Here is a 21,373-nt window from a genome sequence, read left to right as displayed (position 1 = left end):
TCAGAGGGCCTAAACCTCTGTAGGCCTGAAGTAAATATATCTTTGCACAAAATGGCTGTATTTCAAATGCCTAATTCAAACCCCTGTATGTAGAGGTAGTATCTCAGAGGGCCTGAACCTCTGTAGGCCTGCAGTAAATATATCTTTGCACAAAATGGCTGTATTTCAAATGGCTGTATTTTAAATGCCTAATTCAAACCCCTGTATGTAGAGGAGGTATCTCACAGGGCCTGAACCAGTGTAGGCCTGAATTCAATATTGGTGCACCAAATGGCGGTATTTAAAATCTCTGAATGTAACCCAAATGTATTAAGGGTGTATCTCACAATGACATCTGCATCAAAGGCTGCCAACTAAATTTTTTGTGCCCAAATGAGTGTTTGTTTAAAAACTGAATTTGACAGTATATAAGCCTGTAATTTCACACAAGGCCTGAAAATAGTGTTTTTTGTCAAAAGAGTGTGTTTTTCAAACCCCAGAAAATGATGGGTGTATTTCTACCTTAAATTGCAAACTGACTAATCCAGATGTTGTAGATTGCCCAAAAAGTCTTTTTTTGCTAACAGAATATGAAAGCTGTATATATTAAACTTGAATTTAACACTTGCAGATCTGGAAAATACTGTTTTTTAAAAAAAACTGAGCATGCGTAAAATGGCCGCCGCCACCACCCACCTAACTAACAGAATTATAAGGCCCCTTTCACACGGGCGAGTATTCCGCGCGGATGCGATGCGTGAGGTGAACGCATTGAACCCGCACTGAATACCGACCCATTCATTTCTATGGGGCTGTTCACATGAGCGGTGATTTTCACGCATCACTTGTGCGTTGCATGAAAATCGCAGCATGCTCTATATTCTGCGTTTTTCACGCAACGCAGGCCCCATAGAAGTGAATGGGGTTGCGTGAAAATCACAAGCAAGTGCGGATGCGGTGCGATTTTCTCGCATGGTTGCTAGGTGACAGTCTATTCACTGTATTATTTTCCCTTATAACATGGTTATAAGGGAAAATAATAGCATTCTGAATACAGAATGCTTAGTAGGTGATCAATTGAAAAAAATAAAAAAATTAACTCACCTTCTCCTCTTGTTCGCATAGTTCCCGGTCTCTTCTTTACTTCTTTAATGATGAACTACTGGCTAGGACCTGTGGTGACGTCAGATCACATGCTCCAATCACATTCTCCAATCACATGGTGATGGACCATGTGATTGGAGCATGTGATCTGACGTCGCCAAAGGTCCTTTAGCCCACAGCTCATCATTAAAGAAGTAAAGAAGAGACCGGGAACTACGCGAACAAGAGGAGAAGGTGAGTTAATTTTTTTAAAAAAATTTAACCCTCAGAATGCTATTATTTTCCCTTATAACCATGTTATAAGGGAAAATAGTACAATCTACACAACACCGATCCCAAGCCCGAACGTCTGTGAAGAAGTTCGGGTTTGGGTACCAAACATGCGCGATTTTTCTCACGCGAGTGCAAAACGCATTACAATGTTTTGCACTCGCGCGGAAAAATCGCGGGTGTTCCCGCAACGCACCCGCACCTTTTCCCGCAATGCCCGTGTGAAAGAGGCCTAAAAGTTAGTATTTTAATGAGCTCAGGCAGGGTAAAACGATAGTGCCCTGCACCCACACAACTATTTGTCTGTAGATCGCTGAGTTAGATTCTCTCCTATTCTCTCCCTGAAATTACAAGTCCAGCAGCATCCTCTCCCTACACTTGTAACAGCAGAGTGACGTGCAGCGCTGCGTGACTCAAGCTTATATAGAGCCTGGGTCACATGCTGCTCTGGCCAATCACAGCCATGCCATTAGTAGTATGATGCTTGTTGATTGGCTGCTGTGCAGCCTTTAAAAAAGCACCAAGAAACCGCCGAACACCGAACCCGAACCCAAACTTTTACGGAAATGTTCTGGTCCGGGGTCCAAAAATCCTAAAGTTCGGTACGAACCCGAACATTACAGTTTGGGTTTGCTCAACCCTAGTCAGGAGGAATAGCTGTTGGCCAGTTGAGCATTTGATTAACAGTTATCTCAAGTGTAAAGTCAGCTTTAATTTACCTTACTTTATAAATGTCTAAATTGAGATTGTGGATGTTACAACAGAGGAAATGAAAGGAGTTTTTGGTGTTTATGTGAAGAAAGCTTAATTACTAGATAAATAAAATGTCAGTTAGTGAAAGGAAATGATTTATATCTAAAGTCTAAAGACTCTTCTTGGTTATGTCCAACTGACAGAAGAGTACATGGAGTAAGGGGTGCATATACAATAGTCATTTTTAGACATTGTAGGGGTTGTCCAAGATTACTCAGACAACATGTTTAAAGGACAGGGAGTATCATTTACCTTTTTCATTTCTTCAAATGTAATTGCCATCATAGTCTTGTCATCGAAGTGTTTCTCCCAGGTCGCAACATAATCAAAATACTGTCCAAAAACCACTACAGAAGAAATATCAAAAAGTATGTTATTCCTGAGATAAGAGTTTTAAAGCACAGAAAAAATATATATATATATTAAATGCGATCTGCACTCAAGACTGTTTAAGATGATTGATAGTAAAGTTGGAATATTTCATTAAAAACAACCTTCAAATCTGAAATCATATTTTATAAAATGACAGGGGCTCAAAAAAAATACATTACAATACAAAAACATTAGGTGCCAGAAGCGGGGGGGGGGGGGGGGGGGGGGGAAAGCGCAGCAAGTGCTTCTGGCACTCACCCTCCTTGGTCTTCTTTGATGGGGCCAGCGCTGCACTGTCCTGACGTAGTGGGACAGTAATTTATTTTTATTTTATTCTGATCTGAGGTCTGATGGGGGTTATTAATAAATGGCTGATCTGAGGTCTGATAGGGGTTAATATTAAAGGGCTGATCTGAGGTCTGATTTGGGTTAATAATAAAGGGCTGATGTGAGGTCTGATAGGGGTTATAATAAAGGGCTGATCTGAGGTCTGATGGGGGTTACAAATAAAGGGCTGATTTGAGGTCTAATGGGGTTCTAACATGAAGGGCTGATATGGGGGTTCTGATATGATGTCCTTATATGAGGTCTGATGAAAAATATTTTTTTCCTATTTTCCTCCTCTAAAATCATATGGTGCATCTTATAAAGCGAAAAATACAGTAAATAAAGATTATTAGTATTATATTATTATTATTATTATTATTATTATTCCTACAGAATGTGATGCAGTTTCAGTCTGCTCCTCCCACCTCCTGCTTGTCATAAGTTTTTCCATGTCAGATCTTACAAAAATGAAACCAAAAGAGCAATGTAGCTGCATCTCAAAAAAGCTAACTGGAGACTCTGCACACAGATTATATAGATGGGTAGTGTAAGTCGGGAGGAGTTGTTTATAACTCTGCCGCTAATTATTGTTTGGACTCTCCTACTATATCACTGCACTCAAGGTCTCGTAGATAAAGCAGAAATTATATCTTCAGCAGTACTTTGTGCATACAGAGGAACAGGCAACAAGGAAATTGGAGCTTGATGGGAAGCAGGGTGTCTGAAAGCAGTGATTAACCTGTTGCAGACATAAGGCGTACCGGTATGCCCTGATATCCCGGTACTTAAGGACACAGGGCGTACTGGTACGTCCTATGTATTTCCAATTACCGCCGCTCGGCGGGCGGTGATCGGAACCCGTTGCCTGCTCAAATCATTGAGCAGGTACCTGAGGACAATGCGCCAGTGGGCCTGTGACCCCCCCCCCCCCATGTAGGCGATCGTAGCAAACCGCAGGTCAATTCGGACCTGCGGTTTGCTGCGTTTCCGGGTTATTCGGGTCTCTGGGGACCCGATAACTCGAAATAGGATGGTGATCGGTGGTGTGATAATACACCACCAATCACCATCCTGCGATCCTAAGAGGTGATGTGACATCACCTCCCAGGATCGCCTCTCATTGGTTGGCTGGGCGGGCATTTCAAATTGCATCAGCGCTGAGTCGGATCTCCAGCCAGCACCCCCATCTGTAAAAAGCTCAGGATTGTCAGCCAGCACCCCATCTGTGCCCCAGCACCACCAGGTATTTAGGGAAAGGTAAAGGAAAGTTTAGGTTAGGCAGGGATATTTAGGGAAAGTTAGTGGAAGGGAAAAAAAAAAAACTTTACTGATTGCATCACCCTAAATCGGGTGTCTGGGGTCCACAGCACAGCTGTGTGACCCTAGACCCCCCAGGGGTGCTGCAGCTTGCCCCCCCCACAACTTTTTGGGGGCGCACGCTGACTGTGGCCGGCACTCTTAGCGTCCAGCCACTGTTAGCGCATCGCAAACCCCACCGCTGATCAACTTCGGACGGTTGATCAGCGATTTTTAATTTTACATTTTTTTTTTCACATTTTTTGCCCTTTTTTTAGTTAGTCATTATTATTTTTTTCGTATGTTAGGTTTAGGGTAAGTTTGAGAACACCCGTGCCCCTACAGACACGCACACCAAATAAAGTTTAGCACGCACGCACACACACACGCACACACACACTCCCCTATGGCCGGCCGGATGTTCTCGGTCGAGGAGGCATACGCCCAGCTTGCCTCCGACTCCGAGAGTCCCAGTGAGGACGAGGATGACCCCACTTTCCTTTTGTCATCTGCGTCCTCCTCATCATCTAGCTATGATGATGAGCCCCCAAGGTGGCGGATACGCCGCTAGGCGGAGCAAGGGGACCGCCATGCTAGGGACCCTGTGGCCCCCCCTAGTACGAGCAGCTCTGGGGCTCATACTAGTTTTCCGGCCCACCAGTTAAGTCCACCGGAGCCCCCTGCCGTTGAACTTGTCTGGTATACCCCAGAGCGTTTTGAGCCCGTGATTACTGATTTTGTAGGCCAACCAGGAATCCAGATTTCTACAGTGGGCTTCACTGTCTTTTTTTCAGTGACCACTTTGTAAATCTAATGGTGGAGCAAACAAACCTGTACGCCCAACAGTTTGTTGCTCAACACCCGGGCTACTTTTTGGCTAGGCCCGGTGGCTGGACCCGGGTCAGTGCAGCTCAGATGAGGACATTTTGGGGCCTCGTGCTGCACATGGGCCTAGTCAAGAAACCTAGTGTCCGGCATTACTGGAGTGGGGACGTCCTCTACCAGACCCCACTTTACAGTACGACCATGACACGCTCCCGGTTTGAGGCCATCCGGAATTCCCTGCATTATTTAGATAATGCAGCATGTCCCCCCCAAGGTGATCCTGCCTATGACCGCCTGTACAAAATCAGGCCGGTCATCGATCACTTTGGGGCCAAATTTGTACAGGCCTATGTACCTGGAAGGGAGGTCGCGGTTGATGAGTCTCTCATTGCTTTCAAGTGGAGACTCCTTTTCCACCAGTAGGTTCTCTCTAAGCGGGCGAGGTATGGCATGAAGCTGTACAAACTTTGTGAGAGTACCTCAGGGTACACTTACAAGTTTTCGGTGTACGAGGGGCGAAATTCCCGTATTCAAATTCCCGTATTCAACTCTGGGTGTTAGCGGGAAACTTGTGTGGGACCTTATGCACCCACTGCTAGATAAGGGTTACCACCTGTACGTGGATAACTTTTATACTAGTATCCCCTTGTTCCAGTCCCTCGCCGCCAGATCTACGTCCGCTTGTGGGACCGTGCGGAAAAATCAACGTGGCCTCCCTACCTACCCCCTCCAGGTACCTATCCCCAGGGGTGTGACCCGTGCCCTTACCAGTGGAAACCTGTTGCTGGTCAGATATAAGGACAAGAGGGATGTCCTTGTACTGTCCACAATTCATGGTAACGGCATCACCCCTGTCCCTGTGCGAGGTACCACGGCAACGGTCCTCAAGCCCGATTGTATCATAGACTACAATCGGTATATGGGAGGAGTTGATCTCTCTGATCAAGTCCTCAAGCCATATAATGCCATGCGCAAAACCCAGGCATGGTACAAAAAAGTTGCGATCTACTTGGTACAGGTTGCCTTGTACAACACTTTTGTGCTGTCCCGGAGCGCTCGCAACACAGGGACATTCCTTCAGTTCTATGAGGCAGTCCTCAAGACTCTGATCTTTTCTGAACGGGAAAGAGCAGGCCGGAGTACCTCGGGAACTGGAGGCGCCCGGATCGTCTCTGGCAAACATTTTCCAGGTGTGGTCCCCCATACTGGAAAGAAGGGATGGACCAAAAAAAAGTGCAGAGTGTGTCACAGGAGGGGGATACGGAGGGACACCACCACTCAGTGTGACACGTGCCCTGATCATCCGGGCCTCTGCATTATTGGTTGATTCAGGGAGTACCACACTTCCATGGAGTACTAAATTTATATCCCAATTTAGTCACTGACAATCGGATAAAAACTATGGTTCTCAGACTTGAGACACTAAAACAACAAAAAAAAAATGTTCTAAAATATTATTTAGTAAAACTAAAATAAATAAAAAAAAGTAGACATATTAGGTATCGCCGCATCCGTAAGAATCTGCTCTATAAAAATACCCCATGACCTAACCCCTCAGATGAACACGGTAAAAAAATAAAAATTAAAATGGTGCAAAAAAAAGTATTTTTCTTGTCACCTTACATCACAAAAATTGTAATAGCAAGCGATCAAAAAGTCATATGCCCCCCAAAATAGTGCCAACAAAACCGTCCTCTCATCCCGCAAAAAATGAGCCCCTTCCTAAGATAATCGACTAAAAACAAAAAAAATATGACTCTTAGACTATGGAGATACAAAATTATTTTTTTTGGTTTATAAAATGATAATATAGTGTAAAACATAAATAAAAATAAAAAAAGGTAGACATATTAGGTATCGCCGTGTCCGTAAGAATCTGCTCTATAAATATACCCCATGACCTAACCCCTCAGATGAACACGGTCAAAAAAATAGAATAAAAACAGAGCCAAAACAGCAATTTTTTGGGAAATTTTCTATTTTAATCCGTTTTTTTCCAATAACAAAGCAAGGGTTAACAGCGAAACAAAACTTAATATTTATTAACCTGATTCTACAGTATTTCTGGGGGCAGGAGGTGGAAAGAACCAGTGAGTGCCGTCCTCTGCAGTGAATGAAAGCACTCATTTGTGAATAGGAGGCAGGAAGGAAATGTCGCCACTTAACCCCTTAAGGACACAGCCATATTTCACCTTAAGGACCAGGCTATTTTTTGCAAATCTGACCAGTGTCACTTTATGTGGTGATAACTTTAACGCTTTGACTTATCCATGCCACTCTGAGATGTTTGGATCATTTTGGGAATGATATTTAATATTTTGGGGATGTCACAAGGCTTAGAAGTTTAGAAGCAAATCTTGAAATTTTTCAGAAATTTTCAAAAACCCACCCTCAGGTCTGAAGTCACTTTGTGAGGCTTACATAATAAAAACCACCTAAAAATGACCCCCTTCTAGAAACTACACCCCTCAAGGTATTTAAAACTGATTTTACAAACGTCGTTAAACCTTTAGGTCTTCCACAAGAGTTAATGGCAAATGGAGATAACATTTCAGAATTTAGATTTTTTGGCAAATGTTCCATTTTAATCAATTTTTTCCAATAATAAAGCAAGGGTTAACAGCCAAACAAAATGCTATATTTATTGCCCCGATTCTGTAGTTTGCAGAAACACCCCATATGTGGCCGTAAACTACTGTACGGGCACACAGTAGGGCGTAGAGGGAAAGGTGCGCCGTATGGTTTTTGGAAGGCAGATTTTGCTGGACTGGTTTATTTACACCATGTCCCATTTGAAGCCCCCCTGATGCACCCCTAGAGTAGAAACTCCATAAAAGCAACCCCATCTAAGAAACTACACCTGAAATTTCATCTCCATTTGCCAAAAACTGTTGAGCAACACCTAAAGGGTTAAAAAGTTTGTAAAATTAGTTTTGAATACCTTGAGGAGTGTTGTTTCAGAATGGCATGGATAAGTCAAAGTGTTAAAGTTATCACCACATAAAGTGACACTGGTCAGATTTGCAAAAAATAGCCGGGTCCTTAAGGTGAAATATGGCCGTGTCCTTAAGGGGTTAAGTGGCAACATTTCCTTCCTGCCTCCTATTCACAAATGAGCGCTTTCATTCACTGCAGAGGACAGCACTCACTGGTTCTTTCCACCTCCTGCCCCCAGAAATACTGTAGATGCCCTGCAATAACCAGTAAGCTCTTTACTTTACTGCAGAACACGGAGCTCACTGGTTCTTACCGCCTCCTGCACCCCCAGATATACTGAAGGTGCCCTGCATTAACCAGTAAGCTCTTTACTTCACTGCAGAACACGGAGCTCACTGGTTCTTACTGCTTTCTGTGCCCCCAGATATACTGTAGGTGCCCTGCAATAACCAGTAAGCTCTTTACTTCACTGCAGAGGACGGAGCTCACTGAACGGGGGCCGCAAACCATGGCTCTGGGGGTGGGCCATGGGTTGTGCACCCCTGATATAGAGGATGGAATTAATAATACAGTTTTTTTTTTTTTTTTTGCAGGTAACACAAAGCTATTTAGTAACGTGCAGTTTATGGAAGATGTCCAAAAACTAGAAGGTGACTGTTTGACAAGCTCTGAGTGTTTGGGCATCCACTTCGCAAATGAGGTACAATGTTGATAAATGGGGGGCTCTTATTACTTACACATGATGGGGGGCTCTTATTACTTACACATGATGGGGGGCTCTTATTACTGGCACATGATTGGGGGGCATCTATGGGGGCACATTTTACTGGCACATGATTGGGGGCACTTATTACTGGCACATGATTGGGGGCACTTATTACTGGCACATTATTGGTAGGCACTATAGGGGCATCTACTGAAGCCACAAAGAAGGGATATTTTATATAGGGGGCTCTGTACAGTAGCATTTTATACTGGGACACATTATGGTGGGTACTATGGGGAAGGGGGAGAGGAGTACTATGGGGTCATCTACGGGGGGCACTAAGAAGGGGTATTTTATACTTGCAAATTATGGGGGACACTGAGGGCATCTACTGGGGCACTATATAGGGTCATTTTATACTGGCACATTATGGGGGGGCACTAGAAGGAAGGGGGAGAGGAGCACTATGGGGGCATTTACTGGGGGCACTATATAGGGGTATTTTATACTGGCACATTATAGGGGCACTATGGGCACATTAGCTCAACTGGGGGCATTACAAGGGGGTATTTTTATAAGCAGAATGTTTTCTACTGGTATGAGCTCCCTAGTAGCAGCACCAGCCTCTCCCTGCTCTGCTATCCCTCTGCCCCTTCTCCAAATCCTGATTATGAAATCTTTCTCATTAGGATAAAACACAACATCAGCTCAACCGAGCCCCCCCAGCCAAAGTTTTGAAGTGGTGTCCAAGATCCCCAAGGGCCAAGCCAAGTAATTGTAAGTTTTCATGTTAAGTATGTTTGTTATACACATATAGCATACACTGTGCCACACAATATACAGTATACCGCTACACTGTGTAGTCTGTTCTATAAGCACCATTGTTTTGTAGCGGCGGACAGAAAATAATCTGGAAGTGCCCCTCCCGAGACCAGGCTCTGGATCTGCCACTGCTCACACAGCAAGAAGATGCTACAAGATGATTGAATCTGGTGGTCCCTGCAGCAACTTTGAGAAGGTAGGTCCTGGGGAAAAGAGGACACTCGCTAGTTTTCCTCTATACCTAGAAGTTACCTCAGCTATCTAATTGTGTGTATAATAATACACTGGGGAGTTTCATTAATAATCTATCAAGTTTTTTTTATGTGAACATAGGCTGGTTGAGGTGCTGTACATTAAATATATGTATGTAGTACAGTAAGTCTACTGTGTTATGTGCCACTTGTGCAGAGGGTGGTAGACTAGGGACCCACCTTGCTTAGGGGCCCACCAGGGGATTCACCTGTACCCCTGGGGGCCAGTCCAAGCCTGTGTAGAGAAGGATCTGTATGTACTTGTGGACCAAGGATTAAATAAGGGCATACAATGGCAATCAGCAGCTTCCGCCCGGGGTGCTGTCAGAAGGGGGGCGCCGGCAGGGGCGCCCTCTTGTCGTTTCTCTGCCTGTTTTTACTCTCGTGCCGTGCGCCCCCCTGGCTCCCCCCCTCTGAGATCTCGCCTGACCTGCGCCCGAGTGCCGAGTCCTCTGTCCGTACGTACCGAGTCCAGTCACTCAGCTCCGGTACGTGCGGTGCGGGCGGCACTTACTGACGTCACGCGCCTGCTCCTCCCACTAGGCGGCGCAGGCGCGTGACGTACAGTGAGTGAGTGAGCGCCGCTCATGAAAATAAGCCTGCTGTGAGGATCCGGGACAGTAGGTCGACTCGGGTGCAATGTGGTTAAATTAAACAAACAATTTTTTTACAATGGGGACAGTGACACTGTGGATGGTCAGTAGGGGGGTGGGCATTAATTACAATGGGGGGCGGGGCCACTGTCACTGTGGGAGACATAAAAATGGGGGCCACTGTCACTGTGGGGGACATTAAGTTTAATAAGAATCACTATGGACATTATTTAGAATGGAGGCTGCTGTGGGTGTCATTATAACTGTATAATGTCTGATAGGCCTAGTCCTGAGCTGAGTTATATTACCCTGCCCATGCCCTGTATAATAATGTACCCATCCCTGATACCCCTTAGTTATATTACCCCGCTGGGGTAATATAACTAAGGGGTATCAGGGTACATTATTATACAGGGCAGGGTAATATAACTCAGGACTAGGCCTATCAGACATTATACAGTTATAATGACACCCACAGCAGCCTCCATTCTAAATAATGTCCATAGTGATCCTTATTAAAAATAATGTCCCCCCACAGGCAGGCTCTGCGGGCGGCTGTACGTCACGCGCCACATGACGTACAGTGAGTGAGGTGAGCACCGCCGCCCGCACTGCCTGCCTGTTACCGCCCGCCTGGAGCAGTGCTGAAAAAGAAGCCTGCTGTGAGTGAGAGCCTGAGTCTGTGGGACAGTGCGTCACTGTGACCGTCCGTGCAATGTGGTTACACATTTTTTACAATGGGGAGACACTTATTTCATCGAGCAGTTTTAAGGGGGGGGAGAGTTTTTTTGACAGGGGGGGGGGGGGGTTTGACACTCGCCCTGAGAGAAATTTTACCTAGAAACTGCACTGTATTAAACACGGCATGGACTTGTGGGACAGGAATGTAATAATACCACTTTACAAAGCTTTGGTGTGGCCTCATCTGGAATATGCAGTTCAGTAAAAGGTACAAATTAGAGCAACTAAACTGATACAGGGCAAAAGGGTCTTAGTTATGTGGAAAGTTAAATTGATTTAGTCTTGAGAAGAGGCATATAAAGTGGTGGTGGTGGAGGTGGTGGTGGGGGGGGGGGGTTGATTAACCTATACAAATATATAAATAGGCACTTACAAAAATATATGGTGAAAAGATGTTCCATGTAAAATCCCCTCAAAGGACAAGGGGGCACTGCCTCTGTCTGGAGAAGAAAAAGTTCAGTCTCCAAAGGCTTTTATACAGTAATAACTGTAAATCTCTGGAATTGTCTACCTCAAGAGGTGGTCACAGTAGGAATAGTGGACAATTTAAAAAAAAGGCTTAGATGAATTCTTAAAATTAAATAACAATGTTTATAAAAATGTGTAGAAGTCTGTAGAACTTCACATGATTATAAGATTTTGGCCAAGGGAGACAGTATTTCTTAAACTGCCCAGTTTGTGAACTGTTTGTGTGCTGCTACGGTGAAAGTGTATTGAGAGCACCATTGCAAATAAGCGACATGGAATAACTGCTACGAAGGTGCATGAGGGTGGACTGACATGCTACAGTAGAGCAGCTCACCGGCAAAATGAAAGAGGGGGCTACTGTGTATAGTAACATAGTACATAAGGCCGAAAAAAGACATTTGTCCATCCAGTTCGGACTGTCATCCTGCAAGTTGATCCAGAGGAAGGCAAAAAAAAACATGAGGTAGAAGCCAATTTTCCTCACTTTAGGGGAATAAAAAATTCCTTCCCGACTCCAAACAGGCAATCAGAATAACTCCCTGGATCAACGACCCCTCTCTAGTAGCTATATCCTGTAATATTATTACACTCCAGAAATACATCCAGGCCCCTCTTGAATTCCCTCATTGTACTCACCATCACCACCTCCTCAGGCAGAGAGTTCCATAGTCTCACTGCTCTTACCGTAAGGAATCCTTTTCTATGTTTGTGCACAAACCTTCTTTCCTCCAGACGCAAAGGATGTCCCCTCGTCACAGTCACAGTCCTGGGGATAAATAGATGATGGGAGAGATCTCTATACTGACCCCTGATATATTTATACATAGTAATTAGATCTCCCACAGTCGTCTTTTTTCTAACGTGAATAACCCTAATTTTGATAATCTTTGGGTACTGTAGTTGCCCCATTCCAGTTATTACTTTAGTTGCCCTCCTCTGGACCCTCTCCAGCTCTGCTATGTCTGCCTTGTTCACTGGAGCCCAGAACTGTACACAGTACTCCATGTGTGGTCTGACTAATGATTTGTAAAGTGGTAGGACTATGTTCTCATCACGGGCATCTATGCCCCTTTTGATGCAACCCATTATCTTATTGGCCTTGGCAGCAGCTGCCTGACACTGGTTTTTACTGCTTAGTTTGCTGTTTATTAAAATTCCTAGGTCCTTTTCCATGTCAGTGTTACCGAGTGTTTTACCATTTAGTATGTACGGGTGACTTGCATTATTCCTTCCCATGTGCATAACTTTACATTTGTCAGTGTTAAACCTCATCTGCCACTTATCTGCCCAAGCCTGCAATCTACCCAGATCCCTCTGTAGTAGTATACTGTCCTCTTCAGTGTTAATTGATATTAACTGCGAAAATTTATATTTTACTGTGCAAGCCTTCTACGACATCATTAATAAATATATTGAAGAGAATAGGGCCCAATACTGACCGCTGAGGTACTCCACTAGTGACAGTGACCCAATCTGAGTATGTACCGTTAATAACCACCCTTTGTTTTCTATCATTGAACCAGTTACTTACCCACTTACAGACGTTTTCTCCCAGTCCGAGCATTCTCATTTTATATACTAACCTTTTATGTGGTACAGTGTCAAATGCTTTGGAGAAGTCCAGATACACGACATCCATTGATGTCAAGTCTAGAACTTACCTCCTCATAGAAACGGATTAAATTAGTTTGACATGACCGATCCCTCACGAAGCCATGCTGATATGGCGTTATTTGCTTATTTCCGTTAAGATGCTCTAACATAGCATCTCTCAGAAAACCTTCAAACAGATGTTAAACTTACCGGCCTATAGTTTCCAGGCTCTGTTTTTGGACCCTTTTTGAATATTGGCACCACATTTGCCATGCGCCAATCCTGTGGGACATTCCCTGTCAGTATAGAGTCTGCAAATATCAGAAATAAGGGTCTGGCTATGACATTACTTAATTCCCTTAGGATACGGGGGTGTATGCCATCCGGTCCTGGCGATTTGTCTACTCTAATCTTTTTAAGTCGCTGTTGTACTTCTTCCTGGGTCAGACAGGACACTTTTAATGGGGAATTTATTTCAACATTCAACATTTCATCTGACAGTTTATTTTCCTCAGTGAATACATTGGAGAAAAAAATATTTAACAGCTTTGCTTTCTCCTCGTCGCTCTCTGCGACTCCCCCCTCATTACTCTTTAAAGGGCCGACACCTTCAGATTTATACTTTTTAACATTTATATAATTGAAGAACATTTTAGGGTTAGTTTTAAAGGGTTAGTTTTTTACATGTTCTATTTTTTTCCTTATAGTTTTTCAGTGCTTCCGTGCTACCTTCCTGTTTTAGTGTTTTATATGCTTTCTTTTTGTCATTTATTGCTTTCTTTACAGTTCTGTTTATCCACATTGGTTTCTTTTTGTTCCTTAACCTTTTATTCCCATATGGTATGTACCTCTCACAATTAGATTTTAGGATGCTTTTAAAGATATCCCATTTTGTGGCTGCATTTTTATTTGTGAGGACTTTATCCCATTTAGTTAGGCCTATGCCCTCTCTTAGTTGGCTAAATTTAGCTTTTTTGAAGTTTGGGATTTTTGTTCCTCCCTGTAGAAACGCTCTTTTGAATGATAATTGGAAGGTTATTACTTTATGGTCACTATTTCCCAGGTGTCCCCCAACCTGCACGTCTGTTGTTCTGTCAAGCCTATTGGTTAATACTAAGTCCAGTATGGCCGTCCCTCTAGTCGGGTCCTGAACCAGTTGGGAGAGGTAATTGTCTTTGGTTATTGCCAAGAACCTGTTTCCTTTATGCGATATACAAGTTTCAGTTTCCCAGTCTATAACTGGGTAGTTGAAGTCCCCCATAATAACCACCTCATTATGATTTGCCGCCTTGTCTATCTGTCACAACCAGACAGCTGAGAAGCTCTGACAGGAGCCGTCCAGATCCTCCTCCTTGAGTTTCTTTGTTTTGATTTCTGTTCCTCACCTCGTTACTCTATCTCAGCTGTCATGCAGTCGGACTGATCACTTCCCTTTAAATTCCTCCCCATAAGGCAGTTGGGTGCGGCTGATACAACTTCCTGGAGTGTGTGTGCATGCTGTTCCCAGTTCCCAGCTCCCAGTTCCCAGTTCCCTGTCTACAGTCGTTTGCAAGATAAGTTCTGTTTATGTATTTATGATTTTCTGTTTTCTGGATCCAGGTGACCCTGACTCCCTCCGTGTCTGTGTAGGGAGCCGGTGGTCGTGTCCCCTCACTATTGTAGGGCCTTCAGGTCTAAAGATAGCCGAGGCACGTGGATATGCGCCCATCCACCTTTGGGGTGGTCGCATAGGCTGAGCAATAAGGGAGAGCGGCAGGTCGATTGCAGGGGTCTCCCTTTTGTTCCTTAGTTGTGGATCCAGTGTGTCATTGTTTGTATTGTTTTATCTTGTTTCCTGTACACCATCCGTGACATTATCAGCCGCCAAAACCGTCTCAAGCATGGATCCGGTTTCACTTTTGGCTGAACGTTTTCAGGGTCTTTCTTTGGAGGTAGCTGATCTCCGTAAGACTTTTTCTCAGTTTCAAGTGACCGGTTCAGCTTGCGTTCATGGAGTTTGTGATGAGCCTAAGATCTCGCTCCCGGATACGTTCTCCGGGGGTAGTGAGAATTTTGTGCGTTTTAGAGAGGCTTGCAAACTCCATTTTCGCCTTCTTCCCCATTCTTCTGGTAATGAAGAACGAAGGGTGGGTATCATTATATCGCTGCTCAGGGGTAACGCTCAGTCCTGGGCCTTTTCGCTGCCGGAGGGGGCACGGCCCCTCTGTTCAGTGGATGAATTATTTTTAGCCCTGGGTCAGATATATGATGATCCGGATCGTATTGCTCTGGCTGAGTCTAGACTACGTCTGTTATGCCAGGGTAAACAATCCGCAGAGATATACTGTTCAGAATTTCGGAGATGGGCAGCAGATACGGGTTGGAATGATGCTGCACTCCGAAGTCAATTTTGCTATGGTCTTTCAGAGGGATTGAAAGATGCATTTGCTTTTCATGAAAGACCTACCTCCTTGAATTCTGCTATGTCTCAGGCTGTTCGTATTGACAGGCGTCTTAGAGAGAGAGGAGAGATCTCTCCTTCCTGTCATACTCAGTCCCGGGACAGTGCAGTGGTGTCATTCTGTGCACAGGGGTCTCAGTCGCTGTCAGCCCCTTCTGAGCAGGAGCCCATGCAGCTGGGGTTGATTGCCTCTGACAATAGAAGATTCAGCCCGCAGGGGAGGGTTTGCTTTTGTTGTGGAGGTATAAATCATCTGGCAAATGTTTGTCCCTCTAGGAGATTCAGGCAGTTTTCTGGGAGTAATAAAGAGACAAAAAGGAAGAAATCTTTTAAGAATGTTCCGTCTGTTACTATTGGCAGGGTTGAGGCGGAAATTGAAGGTTTTCCTTTTGCTTGTAGTTCCCGTTTTGTCCTGCCTGCTAGGGTGGCGCTAGAGAGCAAGAGCATTTTTTGTGCGATTTTTGTGGATAGTGGAGCAGCTGTCAACCTCATTGATAATCAATTTGCAATAACTCATGGTTTCCAGGTATGCACTTTGGGAAGAGATATTCCTGTTTTTGCTATTGATTCAGCTCCACTTTCTCAGAAATCATTAAAGGTCATAGTTCACAATATCCGTTTAATTGTGAATGATGCTCATGTTGAGGATGTGTCATGTTTCGTCCTTAGCGGTTTGCCTACTCCTTTAGTGTTGGGGCTACCCTGGCTCACTAAACATAACCCCACCATTGATTGGCAAGCGAGGCAAATAAATGGTTGGAGTAACTTTTGCAGAGAGAATTGCCTCATAACATCTATTTCTGAGGTTTCTACTAAAACTGTACCACCTTTCCTCTCTGAATTTTTGGATGTTTTCTCTGAGAGTGGAGTTCAGGGTTTACCTCCGCACAGGGAGTATGATTGCCCTATTGATCTCATCCCAGGCGCCAAGCTGCCTAAATCTCGTTTATACAATCTTTCCCAACCTGAGAGGGTCGCTATGCGTGCTTATATCTCTGAGAGTCTGAGAAAAGGACACATATGACCCTCGAAGTCACCTGTTGCCGCTGGTTTTTTCTTTGTTAAGAAAAAAGATGGTTCTTTAAGACCTTGTCTGGATTTCAGGGAGCTGAACAGTATCACTATTCGTGATCCTTATCCGCTTCCTCTGATCCCGGATTTGTTTAACCAGGTTGTTGGGGCGAAAGTCTTTTCCAAATTAGACCTAAGAGGGGCATACAACCTGGTTAGGGTCAGAGAAGGAGACGAATGGAAGACGGCTTTCAATACCCCTGAGGGCCATTTTGAGAATTTAGTTATGCCTTTTGGTTTGATGAATGCCCCAGCCGTTTTTCAGCATTTCGTCAACAGCATTTTTTATCATTTAATGGGAAAATTTGTATTAGTGTATTTGGATGACATTTTGATTTTTTCTCCTGATTTCAAGACTCATAAGGAACACTTATGTCAGGTCTTACTCATCCTGCGGGAGAATAAATTATACGCGAAACTGGAAAAATGTGTGTTTGCGGTTCCAGAGATCCAATTTCTGGGGTTTCTTGTCTCCGCTTCTGGTTTTCGCATGGACCCCGAGAAGGTTCGCGCTGTGCTTGAGTGGGAGCTTCCTGAGAATCAGAAGGCGCTGATGCGTTTTTTGGGCTTTGCTAATTATTACAGGAAATTTATTTTGAATTATTCCTCTGTTGTTAAACCACTCACTGATATGACCAGAAAGGGGGTAGATTTTTCTTCCTGGTCGGTAGAGGCGCGTAAGGCCTTTTCTAAGATCAAGGAGAGTTTTGCTTCCGCTCCCATCCTAGTACAACCTGATGTTTCGTTACCCTTCATAGTTGAGGTTGATGCTTCTGAGGTAGGGGTGGGTGCGGTCTTGTCTCAGGGTTCCTCTCCTGCCAAATGGCAACCGTGTGCCTTTTTCTCAAAGAAGCTCTCCTCCGCAGAGAGAAATTATGATGTGGGAGATAGGGAATTGTTGGCCATCAAGTTGGCTTTTGAGGAATGGCGCCATTGGCTAGAGGGAGCCAGACACCCTATTACCGTGTTTACTTACCATAAAAATCTGGCCTACTTGGAGTCAGCCAAGCGTCTGAACCCGAGACAGGCCAGATGGTCTTTGTTCTTTTCAAGGTTTAATTTTGTTGTTACGTTCCGCCCTGGGGTTAAGAATGTGAAGGCAGATGCCCTGTCACGTTGTTTCCCGGGAGGTGGGAATTTTGAAGACCCGGGTCCCATTTTAGCTGAAGGTGTGGTGGTCTCTGCTCTTTTTCCTGAATTGGAGGCAGAGGTGCAGGCAGCCCAGTCAGAAGCTCCTGATCTTTGTCCTCCTGGGAGGTTGTTTGTGCCTCTCGCTTTGAGACACAAGATTTTTAAAGAACACCACGATACGGTCCTTGCTGGGCACCCGGGGACAAGAGCCACACTGGATCTCATTTCTCAGAGATTCTGGTGGCCTGCGCTTCGTAAGTCGGTTGAGGGTTTTGTGGCAGCTTGCGAGACTTGCGCTCGTGCCAAGGTCCCTCATTCACGGCCATCAGGTCCTCTCCTTCCTTTGCCCATTCCTTCCCGTCCTTGGACACATCTGTCCATGGACTTCATAACGGACTTGCCTCGTTCCTCGGGGAAGTCTGTGATTCTGGTGGTGGCGGACCGTTTTAGCAAAATGGTGCATTTTATCCCTTTTCCTGGTTTGCCCAATGCTAAGACGCTGGCGCAGGCATTTGTTGACCACATTGTCAAATTGCAGGGGATTCCTTCAGACATAGTCTCTGATAGGGGCACGCAGTTTGTTTCCAGATTCTGGAAGGCTTTCTGTTCTCGCTTGGGGGTTCGCTTGTCATTCTCTTCTGCTTTCCATCCGCAGTCGAATGGCCAGACAGAGCGTGTCAATCAGAATCTGGAGACATATCTGCGCTGTTTTGTGGCGGAGAATCAGGAGGATTGGTGTTCTTTTTTGTCCCTTGCTGAGTTTGCTTTAAATAACCGTCGTCAGGAGTCCTCTGATAAGTCTCCATTTTTTGGTGCATATGGGTTTCATCCGCAGTTTGGGACTTTCTCTGGAGAGGGCTCTTCTGGTTTGCCTGATGAGGACAGATTCTCCTCGTCTTTGTCATCTATTTGGCAAAAGATTCAGGATAATCTAAAGAACATGAGTGAGAGATATAAGCGTGTGGCGGATAAGAGACGTGTGCCTGGTCCGGACCTGAATGTTGATGATTTGGTGTGGCTGTCTACCAAGAATATCAAATTGAAGGTTCCCTCCTGGAAGTTGGGTCCTAGGTTTATTGGGCCTTACAAGATCCTCTTTGTCATCAATCCTGTTGCCTACCGTCTTGATCTTCCTCAGACTTGGAAGATCCATAATGTTTTTCATAAGTCCTTATTGAAACCTTATGTTCAACCTATTGTACCCTCGCCTTTGCCTCCTCCTCCCATTATTGTTGATGGAAATCTTGAATTTCAGGTCTCTAGGATTGTGGATTCTCGTCTTGTCCTCGGTTCCCTCCAGTACCTCATTCATTGGGAGGGTTATGGTCCTGAGGAGAGGATGTGGGTCCCAGTGACGGACATTAAGGCCTTTCGTCTCATCAGGGCTTTCCATAGGTCCCATCCTGAGAAGGTGGGCCCTGAGTGTCCGGAGTCCACTCCTAGAGGGAGGGGTACTGTCACAACCAGACAGCTGAGAAGCTCTGACAGGAGCCGTCCAGATCCTCCTCCTTGAGTTTCTTTGTTTTGATTTCTGTTCCTCACCTTGTTACTCTATCTCAGCTGTCATGCAGTCGGACTGATCACTTCCCTTTAAATTCCTCCCCATAAGGCAGTTGGGTGCGGCTGATACAACTTCCTGGAGTGTGTGTGCATGCTGTTCCCAGTTCCCAGCTCCCAGTTCCCAGTTCCCTGTCTACAGTCGTTTGCAAGATAAGTTCTGTTTATGTATTTATGATTTTCTGTTTTCTGAATCCAGGTGACCCTGACTCCCTCCGTGTCTGTGTAGGGAGCCGGTGGTCGTGTCCCCTCACTATTGTAGGGCCTTCAGGTCTAAAGATAGCCGAGGCACGTGGATATGCGCCCATCCACCTTTGGGGTGGTCGCATAGGCTGAGCAATAAGGGAGAGCGGCAGGTCGATTGCAGGGGTCTCCCTTTTGTTCCTTAGTTGTGGATCCAGTGTGTCATTGTTTGTATTGTTTTATCTTGTTTCCTGTACACCATCCGTGACACTATCTCGTTTAGTAGTAGATTTTCTGTGGACTCTGGTATATTAGGTGGTTTATAGTAAACTCCTATTAGTAATTTATTATTGTTTTTGCCTCCATGTATTTCTACCCACAGTGACTCCACATGTTCATGTCCCTCACTTATATCTTCCTGGAGTGTGGGCTTTAGACAGGACTTTACATAAAGGCAAACCCCTCCCCCTCTCCGGTTTTGACAATCCTTTCTAAACAGACTGTAACCTTGTACATTAACTGCCCAGTCATAGCTATCATCCAGCCATGTCTCAGTTATTCCCACTATGTCAAAGTCCTCCTCACACATCACTAATTCCAGTTCACCAGGCTTCTGGCATTAGTATACATACATTTGAGAGGTTTATGTATATTTTTTACCCTACACCTTTCCTTCTGAATGGGGCTCTAAAGCAGATGGATGGTCAATACACCTTTGCTAACAAGAATACTAAAGACTTTGATCAGAGAAAGCAGTATGAGAGAGTGGGGAAGGGGGACTAATGGGCTGTTCTGCACTACAAAACCAGTCATCTGCGAGAAAAGAATATTCTTTTTTCTCATTTGAACAGAGAGACAGCTGTTTTTTCCCGCCAAAACCGACCCTTCCTACATTGTTATATTGTTGGTGTGGTATGGGAGAACAATCACAATGTTTCCAATGTGTGTTTTACAGTAGAGAAAAGTATTTTCTGAAACTGCGTTTATAAACTCAAATAATCCAATAGTCAAATAATACACTGGCCTTTTCTACATCTTTATATTGGTATTGGGAGGGGGAATAATACCATCACAAGTTTGCAGCATATGTTTTACAGTAGAGAAACATATTTTCTGAAACTGCATTTTTTAAAATAACAGTAGGCAGAAATTTTACTGGCGTCAATATTGCATTATTCCCAAAGTAAATTTTCAATAGCAGTATTCAGTGTGTTTGTAGAAGGAAAAGGACAGTAATTTGCACCTCTGTCTTTAAATTACAGAAAACACACTTGCAATTTTGCTATAAACGTTTCATAATTTGTGTGACTGTGTACCAAAGCTGTGACTTTCCATTTAGGAGAACAATGAGTTTACATAAGGCCTCATATTAAAATGTGTGCAATACTGAGGGGTTCAAAACAAAAGACCCAGGATTTGTCCTCCCAGAGCCAGAATGTCGGTAGTAGCAGTATCAGTTATCTGGACAGAAAAGACACAACATTATCATTGAGAAGAAAGAGGATGAGATTAGGTTGGCTCACTTCTCCTCTCAGTCACAGCAGGATAACGTGGAGGTCAATTCTTAGTCTGACTCCATGACACCTACACTTGCTCCTGAGGAAGGGGAACTTATATCCCCGAAACGCGTTGAGCCATATATTTCACCGAATAAAGTGTTTGACCTGAAGCCCTCCTGTGGTGCTGCCGTCTGTCACTACCATTTTACATGCGATCCTGGCCGGGGGGGGTTTTGGCCACAGGTGTCATATGCTTATCCTGACTACCACCCCCCCTAGTGAAGTGAGTGAATTTTATATATTATATTATCTATTATTTATTATTTTTTATTCATTATATATATATATATATATATATATTTATTTATTTATTTTTCTAATATTGTAATATTATTACTTATTTTTAATTCATTTTAGATTTTCTAAAAGTTTATTCTGTAACAGTATCTTGTCAG

The 21,373-nt window shown here is 44.3% G+C and overlaps 1 protein-coding gene across 1 annotated transcript in view; it reads right to left on the bottom strand.

Annotated features, from left to right (window-relative positions):
- The window catches only part of LOC120998717 (sulfotransferase 6B1-like), a 168,331-nt gene that overhangs the window by 60,546 nt on the left and 86,412 nt on the right, over nt 1–21,373 (bottom strand). Inside the window, exon 5 of the mRNA XM_040429508.1 lies at nt 2,359–2,453. Within this exon, the coding sequence (XP_040285442.1) occupies nt 2,359–2,453 (95 nt within the window). The remainder of the gene's footprint in view (nt 1–2,358; nt 2,454–21,373) is intronic.

Source organism: Bufo bufo, chromosome 4, assembly GCF_905171765.1.
Source record: "Bufo bufo chromosome 4, aBufBuf1.1, whole genome shotgun sequence".
Taxonomy (NCBI): Eukaryota; Metazoa; Chordata; class Amphibia; order Anura; family Bufonidae; genus Bufo; species Bufo bufo.
Note: the sequence above shows the minus strand (reverse complement) of the source record. Positions and strands in the feature narration are given on the sequence as shown.